Source organism: Chiloscyllium punctatum, chromosome 3 (assembly GCF_047496795.1).
Source record: "Chiloscyllium punctatum isolate Juve2018m chromosome 3, sChiPun1.3, whole genome shotgun sequence".
Taxonomy (NCBI): domain Eukaryota; kingdom Metazoa; phylum Chordata; class Chondrichthyes; order Orectolobiformes; family Hemiscylliidae; genus Chiloscyllium; species Chiloscyllium punctatum.
This window is the reverse complement of record NC_092741.1, coordinates 142252318-142266188: the sequence shown is the minus strand read 5'-3', so window position 1 is coordinate 142266188 and position 13871 is coordinate 142252318. Positions and strand designations below refer to the sequence as shown.

The following is a 13871-nucleotide window of genomic DNA, read 5'->3' as shown; positions in this document are numbered from 1 at the left end:
AAGGAGCTTTTTGGAGTTCAGGCAGCCTCAATAAGCTCCTTGGATGCTTCCTGAACTGCTGTGCTCTTCCAGCACCACTAATCCAGAATCTGGTTTCCAGCAACTGCAGTCATTGTTTTTACTTCATAACAGCTGCAAGTCTGTGCAATGTCCAGGGAGCCACAGTACTGTCAGGAAGGGAGTTTCTGGAATTTTGACTTTGGACCATTGAAGGAATGGCAAGAAATTTCCAAGTCAGAATGGTGTTGTAAGGGAACTTACAGGTTGTGGTGCTCTGATATATTCACTGCCCGGCCCCTCTCAGTTGTACAGGTCACAGATTTGAAAGGTGATTTTGGAGAAGACTTGGTGTGTTACTGCAATGAATTTGTAGACAGTTAACACTGCTGTGACTATGCACTGATAACGAATGAAGCAAAATTTCTCAGTGGTGGATAGAATGCCCATCAAGTGGTCGGCTTTGTTCTGGATGGTGTCAAATTCTTGAGCGTTGTTAAAGCTGCACTTATCCAGGCAGTTGAAGAGTATTCCTAAACACTTTGATTTGTGCTTTGTAGATGATGTACAGGCTTTGGGGAAATGAGGGTTGAGTAACTCATCATTCCTAGCCTTTCACCAGCTTTTGTTGCTATTGTATCTATATGACTTTTCCAGTTCAATTCCTGCTCAATGATAAAATGGTGAAACTGAGGGCAGCAACAATCGTAAGGTCATTGAACATCAGGAGCTAATGGTTAGATTCTCCCTTGTTGGAGATGGTCATTGTCTGGCACTTATATAATACAATGGTTATTTTCCATTAACGAACACAAATGTGGATGGTGTTCAGGTCCAGCTGCAGCTGCACACAGATTAGTACGTGATGTTTCATGAATGGTGCTGAATATTGTCAGCAAACATCCCCACTACTGACCTTATGGTGGAGGTAAGGTCAATGGTGAAGATAAATGGACCTAAACACTATACCGAGGAGCTCCTGCAGAGATATCATGGAACTGAGATGACTGACCTTCAACTACCATAATCTTTGCACTAGCTTTGGCTCTAACCAGTGTGGAGATTTTCCCCTGATTCCCACTGACTCCAGTTTTAGTAAGACTCTTTGATACCATAATCAATCAAAAACTGTCTTGATATCAAGGGCTGTCACCATCACCTCACCTCTGCAATTCAGCTCTTTCTTTTGCATCAACTCTATCACGGGTTCAGGTGCTAAGTGGCTCCAACAGAACCTAAAGTGAGCATCAGTGATGTTATTCTTTTGGAAGAGCTATTTGTTGGCACTGTTAATGACCCTTTCAATCATGATGACAGGGAGTAAACTGATAAGGTGGTACTTGGCTGAGTTGGACTTATCCTGCTTTTTGTGCACAGAACATACCTGGCCAATTTTCCACATATTTGGATCGATGCTGACCTGAATCAGTTTTAGCAGAACTGGAACAACTTGTCCAGCGATTTAGCTCTGGAGCACACGTGTTCAATACAATTACCAGAATGTTTCTTTGGTCCACTGTCTTCACAGTATCCAGGGACTTCAGCAATTTCTTGATACCATGCCTAGGGAATGAAATTTGTTGAAGACTGACACCTGCAATGCTGGTGCCCTCAGGAGGAGGCTGAAATTAATCACCCACTCAGTACGTCTGGCTGAAAATGAGTGCAATTACTTCAGCTTTGTTTGTTTTTTTGTACTGATATGCTGCACTTTCCCATCATTGAAGTTATTTGGGGATATTTGTGACATCCACCTCCAGTTCATTGCATAATTGTGTATCACCATTCACAACTGCAAGAGGCAGGACTGCAGAGCTTAGACCTCATTCATTGGCCATGGAATTGCTTAGGACTCTTTAATCACTTGTTGCTTCTGGTATTTGGCATGTGTTGTACTGCAGCTTCACCAGATTGACATCTCCTTTTTATGTGTGCCTAGTACTGCTCTTCTTTGCCCTCCTGCACTCTTCATTGAATCTCTCCACTTGATGGTAATGGTAGAGTGGGTGCCTACCAGCACATCAAGCTGCAGATTGTGGATGAGCACAAGTCATCGACTGCTGATGGACTGCAGCGCATCATTGATGTCCAGGTGTGAGTTGTCAGATCTGTTAAAAGTCTATCAAAGTTACATGACACAATGTATTCTCAATGTGAAGACAGGGCTTTACCTCCACAAGGACTGCACAATGATCACTCCTACTGATATTATCATGGATAGGTAGATTGGTGAGGATGTGGTCAAGAATGCTTTTCCTTCTTATTGGTTCACTCACCATCTGCTGTAGACTCAGTGACTATCAGAAGCAAAGCTGCTGAGACACTCTTGGAGATGGACATTGAAGTCCCCACCCAAAGTCACTGTCAGACCTTGCCATCTTCAGTGCTTCCCCCAAGTAGTGTTCAATGTGGATGTGCATTTATGCATCAGCTGAGGGTTGGGGATGAGGAGCATTTGTTACTAATCAACAGGAGGCTTCCTTTCCCATTCTATTTGACCTGACGGAGTGTAGTAGCAGTGGCATTTAAATGGTGCAGATAAAACTACGGAGCTTCTGGTCAATCCAACTGGCTGGCAGCTCTCGAAGGCAGTAATTCCTCTGAAAAGGGGGACAAAAGTCTTCCCTTGAAATAACTAACACCACTCCCAGTGGAAAATTGTTGTAGGGCAGCCATCAAGATCATGGATGGGTCCTCCTCTAATTGTCAGATGGAGAAAGGAAGCACGATACCCTATATACTACACTCCTATATTTTCAGCTTCAACAAGATTATTCTTGTGGTGTCTCTGAATAATAAATACCAAATTGAGTGCAAAGTTAGTCAATTTAATGTCAGGAGTTTATGACCTTCAAGGATTGACTGAAACTGCCTCAACTGCCTCTTGCTGGGGGAAAGTGATGACCTTTATTCTATCTGCCTGAGTGAATTCAATTGTGACCATAAGAAAAGACTGTGTGTTCACAAGTGATGATGTCAGGAGGCACATCTTCACAGAGAAGATAGTGGGAATCATCTGCACCATCCAGAACCCCAGTATCAATTAAAATGACCAAACAGTGCTTCTGAATAGCCTAGTCTAGTTCTAAAATATTTTTATTTTAAGGCATGACATTATTTCAATATTTAATTCCGGTAAAACTAATTATTGTGCCACTTATGTAAAGAAAAACAGCTTTCAAAATTCTGGCATACAATGATCATGGTATAGCTGCAATCATGTGTTTTTTCTTTCTTTAGATAAGGATAGTCATGCTAGAAAAAAAATCTCTTCAAGTTGGCAACAGTGACATATAATTAAACAGCTATTGCCAATATTACTTCAATCACAGGGAAATTATAAATACCAATATAAGATTTCTACTTTAGTTGCATTTTATGGCTTTTTTTTAGAAGACCATGACAGTTTTCCAAATTCTATCAGTAATGGTTACTGCAGGAAATCCCAGGCAAGTGAAACAAAATGTAACTGTACCATTCAGAAAACCAGAAGTAGAAGACAGTGGATGTCTTCCATGACTGCTGGGAACAGACTGTTGTCTACAGTACAGAATGTTGTTTACGGTTTCAAAGAAGGGCACCAAATGAGCTGGAAGGGATGTAATCTGATGGATAGAGGCCTTGGTAGCATACTGTTGTAACCTGGCTAGGCCTCTGTGTATCATTCTGTTGCCTGAGTTGATCTATACATTTGGAACTATGATCAAAGAATTTAAAATAATAAAGTTCTAACTAAAGTTCAAGCATTCTATCAACTGAGTTAACACTGATCAAAATGTAAAGCTGAAATATTGCTGTAAATCTGAAAGTATGTGGTAATAAATATCAAGTTATGAAGGGGTACTTTTTGATTTGACAAAAATAATTCAATTCTACATGTTCCTTTTTCCTCTGCAAATATATTAACAAGTGCCAATTAACCTTGACTTATACTTCAACCTGAAACACACATTCTTCACACATTACTCACAACATTTCAAACAATTATTGAAAGTCATGGTTAGATTTTTTTTCTTGAAGGTTCTTATGTCAGATTTGCCACATGCTGAAGACAAGTTATTTTATTCTACTTTCACAAGAAAAGTCATTGGATTCTAACATTGATTATAATATTTTCATCTTTATGTCACCTTGTCTTCTGGTGTAGTTCAGAGTTTGGGTGTTAGATGAAACTAGACACTTGCAGATCTCTGTTGCTGTGCGGTGATATCTGTTTGGATAAAGCTGACTAAACCAAGTGGAATCTGCATTAGGTTGGTTTAAGACTAACAACCAAGTGTCTACATCAGAAAACCGAAGCAAACATACTTTAGCTCGTTTGTGTACAGTAAATAATGTTTTACCCTTCAACAAACGTATCAAGTTTTCCGAGTTCATCTGAGAGTCCAACCAGTGAGTCTAATGTCCCCACCTAAGCGAAAATGGAGAATATCATGATGTTTGAGGCAAATAATAACTAAACTATTTGAAGCACATCCAAATTAATCACATGAATTGATTTATTCAAAAGTATGTAATTAAATTGCTTTATACAATGAAAAGTTTTGAAATTGAAAATAAAGTAAAGGTAGCAATCGCATGGTAAAAGGTAAAATGTAATTGAGCTGAAATAACTGTGGTCCAAGTGTTTGCTAAACTGTACCCCTATTAATTTTTTGCAATCTTCAGGGCACTGTCAATACCGAAGTGTTTGCGAAACTGTACCCCCATTAATTTGTCTTCACATAAAGTCCAACTGTGTTATAAAGTCCCAGTTTAAATATTTCTGGACAGGTAGGTTTGAAGACAGGCAATGAGCAGAAACAGAAATTACCTTGAGTTCAGGGATCGGAAATTTATAATTATTTGATAAACTGGCTTTTTCAGTTACAGTGTTCATTCGTTCCCATATTTGTTGGTTCGATTTGTCAACAGGGGCCGAAACTAACCAGTATTCGCTCATGTTGTCCTGTGACGCTACGCCTGTTGTGTGTTAAAAAAAAATTTTTAGGGAAAAAGAAGCAATCTTTTATCAAGCATTATCATCTATGTACAAATTAGCTGTTATTCAATATGGACAGCCAATTAATTGTTCGGACTAGCAGACGAGACACCAGTTTTAATGGACCCTTGACTAACAAACTTGGAATAGAGAGAAAAAAAGATATATTTTACCCCAAATTCGTAAGATTTATTACACGACCCATAGTGGGGTTATTTGATCGTGAATGCAGAAATCGTTTGCGGCTGATTTCACTATCTAGAAATCCACATATCCTGAGCGTACACCATTGTATCACAAACTGACAAGTCGGCGCAATTGGTGCAAAATGCGGACACTTCAAAGATCACAAACGTTTTCTCTCCGCTTCGGCTTTTCAAGTCCACGGTAAGTAACACGATAGACTGAACACTTATCAGCATATTCGCGAGTCTAAACAGTTAACTTTAGAAATAATTACACTGCTATTGCGAAAATGAAACACTTCACTAAACATGTTTTATGCACCTTATCAAAAAGAACAGAACACGTCTTTTAGAAAGCTGAACAATCGTGGTCATAGTTAACCAAATCAAGCTCACCTTTCTTGTTCTTGCTGAGCACTTGATATATTTTTTAAAGAATTTCTGTTCTGGATGAAAGAATTCGGGTATTGTATTCGTTATTGAAGATTTAAGCAAGTTAAAACTAGACCGATTACGTCCTCCCGACACAAATCAACTGCTGTATTACATACATATATATTTTTCAAACTGAATTGTGAAATAAAAGAAACGTCATTTACGTTACCTCAGATATACTGGACCTGGCAGTGCCCTGAAGATTGTAAGAAATCTCTTCGCTCAGTTTTGCAATTCCCTTGTCATTTCGTTCAGTTTACTACTAATCAAAGTTTTGATGTATCACTGGGTGGGCTGGATGAAAGTCGCTGTGCTTCTTGTTGAAGAATGTTCTTGCAGCTTTTGCCCTCTCCCTCCCTGCTCTGGAGCCAGAACTTCGATACAACAACAACAGCAAAATTGTTACAGGTGAAGGCAGGAGGCTCCGCTCCTCGTGCGCAGAAGCGGCTGCGCAGCGCCACCTACTTTACATAATAAGCGACGCCCCCCACCCTCGCCTCTCTCCTCCCCCTTACGCGGCCTCTCTCCTCCGCCCCCCTTCCACGATTGCTTCGCGTTTTGTCCGACGTCAGTTCTGGTTGATCTCTGACCTCAGTGCGTCGCGAGGCGAGTGGAAGGCGAGTGGAGGGCTCCACGAGCTGCGGCGGAGCGTGGTGTGAGCGGCCGGAGAGACGCGATGCAGGTCTCCAGCGTGAACGACGTGAAGATTTACAACCTGAGTTACGGCAAGTCGCTGCCGGAGGTGAGGGAGTGACGGTTGGGCTGGCGCGGCGCGTGGGGAGCGGGTCGCGAGCTTCCCTCCCCTCCCCTCCCCCCCCCCCCCCCCCCCCACTTCAGAGTCTTTACAGCGGCCGTACGGTGACCGGTATCGGACACCAAACCTCGATCACAGCGGCTCAAGGCAGCGTCCGTGCAGAGAGGGCAAGCTAATGTTTCCAGTCCAGATGACTCTTCACCAGAGCTGATGTGGAAGGAGGGGGGTGGGGAAGAGCAGCCTGTGTGTTATAGCTGTGGGGTGGGGGTGGGTCAGCCTGTGTGTTATAGCTGTGGGGTGGGGGTGGGTCAGCCTGTGTGTTATAGCTGTGGGGTGGGGAAGAGCAGCCTGTGTGTTATAGTGGGGGGTGGGGAAGAGCAGCCTGTGTGTTATAGCTGTGGGGTGGGGGTGGGGGGGGGGAGAGCAGCCTGTGTGTTATAGCTGTGGGGTGGGGGGGGGGGGAGAGCAGCCTGCGTGTTATAGCTGTGGGGGGGGGGGGGGGAGAGCAGCCTGCGTGTTATAGCTGTGGGGTGGGGGGGGGGGGAGAGCAGCCTGCGTGTTATAGCTGTGGGGTGGGGGGGGGGAGAGAGCAGCCTGTGTGTTATAGCTGTGGGGTGGGGGTGGGGGGGGAGAGCAGCCTGTGTGTTATAGCTGTGGGGTGGGGGGAGAGCAGCCTGTGTGTTATAGCTGTGGGGTGGGGGGAGAGCAGCCTGTGTGTTATAGCTGGGGGGGGTAACGGGCTGCTGGTAGAGAAAATATATTCTTGCAGTTTATGTTAAGTGATCAAAATGTGACAATGGCCCGCTTTCTGTTGTTGGCATTTCAACTGATGGTCCAACGCCCCCAGGACTCCTGCCTCTGCCACTCTTTAGACAGTGGGTTGCAAATGCCCTACCACCCTCTTCCAGAAAGAATTTTGCATCAATGTCCCTCCACCTCTCCCAACCTCCTGCTCCTTTACTGTGCCTCCTGGTGACTGGCCCTGGCTCTACTGTGCCTCCAATCCTCCAAAGTTTTGGAATGAGCTGTGACCAGCAATGTCCCCCAGATTAGGGTCTCTGGTTTGTGGAAGAGCAGAGCTTGGAAGGGGATTTATCAGCTCACTTTTGTTTTGGGCAGAGATGGTGTGCAGTTTGGCTTCAAGGATAGTTCACTCAAATGTGTGCCTGAAAATCATCCTTTCCAGGTCAGAGAAACAGTGAATAGGAACAGGCCATTCAAACCTGCTACGCCATTCACTATGATGGCTGATCATCCAGCCTTGTTCTTGCTTTGCTCCATACTCTTTGATCTCTTTAGCCCCTTTATGCCTAACTCTTTCGTGAAAACATGCAATGTTTTGCCCTCAACCACATTCTCTGGTGGAGAATTCCATAGACTCACCACTCAGGCTGAAGATATTTCTCTTAATATTAATCGTAAATGGCCTATCCTGTATCCTTAAACTGTGACTCCTGGTTCTACACTCCCTGGTCATTGGGAACAGCCCAATGTCTAGCTCTTTCAATTTTAAAGGTTTCCATGACACACTCCTCATTCATCTAAACTTTCAATTCCTCAGCCGCTTTTCACCACTTGGTTATTAAAGTTTTCTACTGAGTGCCCGCATTATGCTTCCAGATTGCCTCTATGTTCCATGTCCCTCCTAGTGGCCAGATTTCATTGTTTAATTTCTTATTTAAACATCCTGAGGGACAACCGAGCTGATCCTCGTTCTGGGGGTCATCCTGGCATAATCAATACAAAGGGATCCTTGCCCCTGACTTATCTAATGTTTGTCCCATGTTATTATATTTTCTCTTTCTCTAACTGACTTCTATGGATCTATCTCAGTACCCACTTCAGGTTGCTGACCTTCGCATGGGAGATTTCCCCTCTTAAAGACCAGTCTAAGGCAGGGTGCTGAGACAGACACAGTGACTCTGCTTTACCTAGTGTACTGTATCCTGGGACTCTAAATTTGCTGTTAGGTGATTCTAGCCTCTGAATCCTGGGGCAGGGGACTCTAACCCTGATTAAAAACCCTTCCACCGAGCAAAGCGATTCATTGGTGTGCGAGTTGCCTCAAAGATTCCGTCACCACCGAGTTCCAGGAAACAGTTGACTGAGTGTTGAGTTTAGAGACAGAGATCAAGGTGAAACTTACCTTGTGGGCCCACTCGTCTCTCGCAACCAACACTCAGACGATCACTTATTCAATCTGACACTCTTTGCTGGTTGTGCGAAGTCGAGTCAAAATGAGGCCCCGAACAAAGAAAACACATCCCCTTTATCACCGGTACTCTTCTCTCTGCGTGCCCCCTCCCCAATAACCATGTTACCCCAGGTCATCGTCTGAGATGGGGTCATAGAGATGTACAGCATGGAAACAGACCCATCAGTCCAACCCGTCCATGCCAACTAGATATCCCAAACCAATCTAGTCCCACCTGCCAGCACCTGGCCCATATCCCTCCAAACCCTTCCTATTCATATACCCATCCAAATGCCTCTTGAATGTTGCAATTGTACCAGCCTCCACCACTTCCTCTGGCAGCTCATTCCATATACCTTCCACCCTCTGTGTGAAAAAGTTGCCCCTTAAGTCTCTTTTATATCCTTACCCTAAACCTATGCCCTCAAGTTCTGGATTTCTCGACCCCAGGGTGAAGACTTTGCCTATTTATCCTATCCATGCGCCTCATAATTTTGTAAACCTCTATAAGGTCACCCCTCAGCCTCCAATGCTCCAGGGAAACCAGCCCCAGCCTGTTCGGCCTCTCCCTATAGCTCAAATCCTCCAACCCTGGTTAAACAGTGGCACCACATTTGCCAACCTCCAGTCTTCCGGCACTTAACCTCTGGCTATCGATGATACAAATATCTCAGCAAGAGGCCCGGCAATCAATTCTCTAGCTTCCCACAGAGTTCTAGGGTACACCTGATCAGGTCGTGGAGATTTATCCCCTTTTATGCGTTTCAAGACGTCCAGCACTTACTCCTCTGTAATGTGGACATTTTGCAAGGTGTCACCATCTATTTCCCGTCTATATCTTCCATATCCTTTTCCACAGTAAATACTGATGCAAAATACTCATTTAGTATCTCCCCCATTTTCTGTGGCTCCGCACAAAGGTCGCCTTGCTGATCTTTGAGGGGCCCTATTCTCCCTAGTTACCCTTTTGTCCTTAATGTATTTGTAAAAACCCTTTGGATTCTCCTTAATTCTATTTGCCAAAGCTCTCTCATGTCCCCTTTTTGCCCTCCTGATTTCCCTCTTAAGTATACTCCTACTGCCTTTATACTCTTCTAAGGATTCACTCAATCTATCCTATCTATACCTTACATATGCTTCCTTCTTTTTCTTAACCAAACCCTCAATTTCTTTAGTTATCCAGCATTCCGTTTGCCTACTAGCCTTTCCTTTCACCCAAACAGGAATATACTCTCTCTGGATTCTCATTATCTCATTCCTGAAGGCTTCAAATGTAAATGCCCTAATCCTAGGGAATCATTATGCAGACGATTTCCAGACTCTGTGATTATCCAAGGGGTGGCACTGCTGCCTCACAGTTCCAGATACCCTGGTTCGATTCCTTCTGGCGACAGTATGTGTGGAGTTTGCACATTCTCCCTGTGTCTGTGTAGGTTTTCTCCGGGTGCTCCGGTTTCCTCCCATGGTCCAACGATATGCAAGTTACGTGAATTGGCTATGCTAAATTGTCCATAGTATTCAGGGATGTATATGTTAGGTGCATTAGTCGAGGGAAATGTAGGATAATGAGTCTGGGTGGAATATTCTTTGAAGGGTGGTGTGGATCTGTTGGGCCGAAGGGTCTGTTTCCAAACGGTAGGAATTCTTTCAAAAAAAACAATGTAGGTGTGATACGTCCTAGCTTCAGGACGGCCCTGCAAACTAGATCAGGCGCCACTCCTTCCCCAGACAATGCAGGTGTGATATGCTTCAGTATCGGGGATGATCACGCAAACGAACCTGATTGGCTTGGGGATGGCTGTGAAAGTATTTCTGAATGGAAGGGGCTGAGTGAGAGTTTAATTTGATAATAGTTGGAGAGTAGTAGTAAATTACTGCTTACATGAAGTGGGAGTCATCTGCGTTCCTGCAAGAATGTCGTCCCACCCACTTTCAACATTCAGTTTCTGGAGGAAGACAGTGCAGTTTAACCATTTTAATATTACATTAACGTCCAGGGCAATAGTGCAATTTATTCCCTAAACATTACACCCTGTCACTAGATCCTGTAATCTCCAACATTTTATGGCCCTTATTTGTGTAGAATTGGAAGGCAGAAAAGTTGTTAAGCTTGTGGAGAGCTGTCTACGCTCGGAGGATGAGTCATCATATCCCTGCACCTCTACATGCATAAGAGATTTGGATTGACCTAGAACAGTCACCTCAACGGATTGAAGTGATGTCTTTGCAAGGTCTTCCAAATTTGGTGGCAAGAAAGGAGTTCTAACGGTAGCATCCTCTTTTATTCGAACACAGCTCCACTGAGTGGCACATATCGTTTGTGTGTTTGAACATCAAACTCGCAAAACAATCGTTGTATTTGGAATGCAGTCACAGCTGCAGATGCCCGGGGTTGTGTGGTGAAAACTTTTTAGTCCTCAAAGCACTCTTGAAGAGCTTAGACAGACCTACTGATATGATCGACCAAAATGTGAAAATTCCTTCAGGAATGCAGTGGTCCTACTACAGTCCTAGTGGAGCTGCAATCTTTAATACTTGTCTGTAAAGCAACCATTCATCATAACTCAGTTAGTCACTAAACCAACTTTATATTTATGCCACCATCCTTTCCACCATATGCAATTGAACTTCGATATGCTTAATATGTGGCAATTTGTGAGCTCTTTGTGGAAATCTGTTTACTATATAAATCATTATCTTCATCAATCTCCTTGTTGTCTAATCAAAAAAAAATTAAATCAAGCTGTTTGAACTTAATTTGTTTTTAGCAAATTTGTGCTAGCTTTTCTTTGTTAAATCATACTTGTCCACGCAACTTGATTTGTAAAGGTTGAATAGGCTTGGCACTAAGACATGGTAGGAAGGGGAACCTGATGAGGCCTTTTAGGATATGAAGTTGTATGATTGAGTAAATGCAAATATGTTTGCACTCCTGGCTACAATAATTAGGGGCCTTAAATATGAGTCGCAAAGTCAATGGACAGTTCAAGAGATTGGTTAGAATGTAAGATTTCTTATTGCATAGAATGCTTGTGAATGGTACGGCTGCATTTAAAAGGAAATTAGAAAAACACGCGGGTGAATGAATATGTTACTGGGGTGAAATGAGGTGACTCATGGAGTGCAAAAGCACATTTTTGACCAGTTGGGAGAAGTGGCCTGTTCAAGTTATGTGTGATCACACTGTGCACGTGTAAACTCCAGAAGGCTGCAAAGGGGTTAGGCAGCAAGACTTTCTTCAAGGTTGAAAACTGAGTTTGTGGAACTCCTGTTAAATGTGGACTTAGTTGGCGATTTGTTTTAATGGGGAAGAGACATTAACTGCAGCAAATAACATTGAAGAAGTGCACAGAAAAGTTGCTGAATAGAAATCGATTGCACTCGTATCAGCTAAACACAAGCTTTTGCATGGAGATGAGATGACTCTTCACTGAGATTCGAGTATTTGGGTAGGTCTTTCTGGGATAGGACAGATGCATCTTCCTTTCTCATCTTTGTAATCAGATTGCTGTAATTTTTCAAATACACGGTTAGTTTGTGTTTTTTAAAAAATTCATCCCATTTTACTTGACCACCTCAACCACTTAGCATCAAGTTGTTGATGGTCTTTTGCATAATTTAAGGAAAATGACCTTGTGAGCAGGCTGGGCTATTTTGAATGAATTATTAATGTGCATTCCTGGCTGATGTGCAAAGATTGTGGAAAGTCTGGTTCTTAATACAAGGTATACTACAGGATTTTGATGAAAAGACAGTATATAAGTTCAACTCAATGAGTGTGGAACTTGACATTGTTGTCATGCACATGTTTCTGTTTTCCTCATCCTTTTTGGTAAAGGTTGTGAATCTGTGAGGTGCTGTCACAAAATGTTTGGTGAGTTGCTGCAAATACCACAGTCACAATGAGCCAGTGGTAGAAGAATGGATTTAGAAGTGTTGGAGATGTTAATCAATGGGATTCGTCTGTGAACATCTTATGCTGCAGTTTGCACCTGTTCGTGAGATTCCTGACTTCACCATTCTATCTCGGTGAAGAGTCAGATTCCAAACCTGTTGTCCCAAAATGCTCCAAATTTGAGCTGTTCTTGTAGCCACTTTGTGTTTTAGACAATTTAGTTAAAGCTTTAATTTGTGATCTCTCTCCTCAAGGCCACAATTAACTCTTGGGTATGATATTGCTCAATGAAGAGTTTTTCACTTGGTTCCATTTGCTTCAGTTTGCTCCAACGCCTTGGAGCTAAATGTTGAACGTTTGTTTAAGTTTAAGGGAAGCTTTCTTGCCCCCTTGACAGTTACTTATGTAGTAGTGCTATATAACATTAATCTGATCTATTGCATATGGGACTACTTGCCTGACTGAAGAGTATTTTTGTTAGCACTCGTGTCCAATGCTGTAGTCTCACTAGATGGTATCTAGTACCAAGTTCTTCTTCAATGTAAAAACTTTTAAAATTGTATACTTCAGCAGGATAATGTAACTCCAGCTCCATACTAGTTGCATCTTGTCATTGGTTCCCCAAACAAAGACAAAAGCTAGTAGAAGGCGAAATACAAGCATAACTTTATTTCTCCACTTGCAGCTTTCAATGTTATGTGATACCTGTCAACTGATGCAAGTGGCTACAAAAGAAACCAGTATTTTTCCTTTTGAATGAGAAAGCCATACAGAATCGTGGTAATTGAGGAAGGCTTACAGTATGGTGCGACCAATCCTCTCCAAGTTTGCAGAACTTCAGTCCGTTGTCCGCTTTGAGTTTATTATGTCAACACTAATGGTTTTCCAACCATACACAACAAAAAAAACTCACTTGCTGTGACTCAGGACTGTAAATATACCAATTCTTCTGTTTGCAAAATTTTCCCATCCTGTGTCATCTCCTAAGAAATGGTCTTGTAAACAGAAGTTTGAAGAGCGTGATTCTGTCACTTTCAAGAAACTACATTGATTTACCTTTTCTACTTCAGTACACCTGAGTAGTTAATTTCTTCCCAACAACAATAAGGATAAATTTTATGATATCTGAGCTACTCTATTCTTTCTTTGTCACTGGGTCAAAATCCTGGAATTTCCTCCCTGAGAGTATTGTGGGTCAATCTGCAGCATGTGGACTGCGGGGGTTCAGGAAGGCAGCTCACCACTACCTCAATCGCAACTAGGGATGGGCATTTAATGCTGGCCAGCAATACCCATGTGCTGTGAATGAATAAAAAGCAAAAAAAAAGTGATCTATTGAATGTCTGGCAATTTTTTTCCACAAATTCCCATGCTTGTCTATTCTGCTTTTACAGTTTCAGTAGTAATTTTTCTTTGAAACATATATGGGA

General features: G+C 42.7%; 2 protein-coding genes across 4 annotated transcripts in view; one reads left to right on the top strand and one right to left on the bottom strand.

Annotated features, from left to right (window-relative positions):
* The window catches only part of LOC140465872 (V-type proton ATPase subunit C 1-A-like), a 74093-nt gene extending 67603 nt beyond the window's left edge, over nt 1-6490 (bottom strand). For 2 of the 3 annotated variants that reach the window (XM_072561747.1, XM_072561766.1), the window contains exons 1-3: nt 5768-6011; nt 4811-4959; nt 4341-4408 (exon numbers count right to left, since the gene is read on the bottom strand). In XM_072561747.1, the coding sequence (XP_072417848.1) occupies nt 4341-4408; nt 4811-4939 (197 nt within the window). In that variant the 5' untranslated portion in view covers nt 4940-4959; nt 5768-6011. Of the gene's footprint in view, nt 1-4340; nt 4409-4810; nt 4960-5767; nt 6012-6455 lie in introns of those variants that run through there. The other variant, XM_072561757.1, reaches the window with a different exon arrangement.
* Nucleotides 6164-13871, top strand: part of nol10 (nucleolar protein 10) — a 55222-nt gene continuing 47514 nt past the window's right edge. The window contains exon 1 of the mRNA XM_072561734.1: nt 6164-6340. Within this exon, the coding sequence (XP_072417835.1) occupies nt 6275-6340 (66 nt within the window). The 5' untranslated portion in view covers nt 6164-6274. The remainder of the gene's footprint in view (nt 6341-13871) is intronic.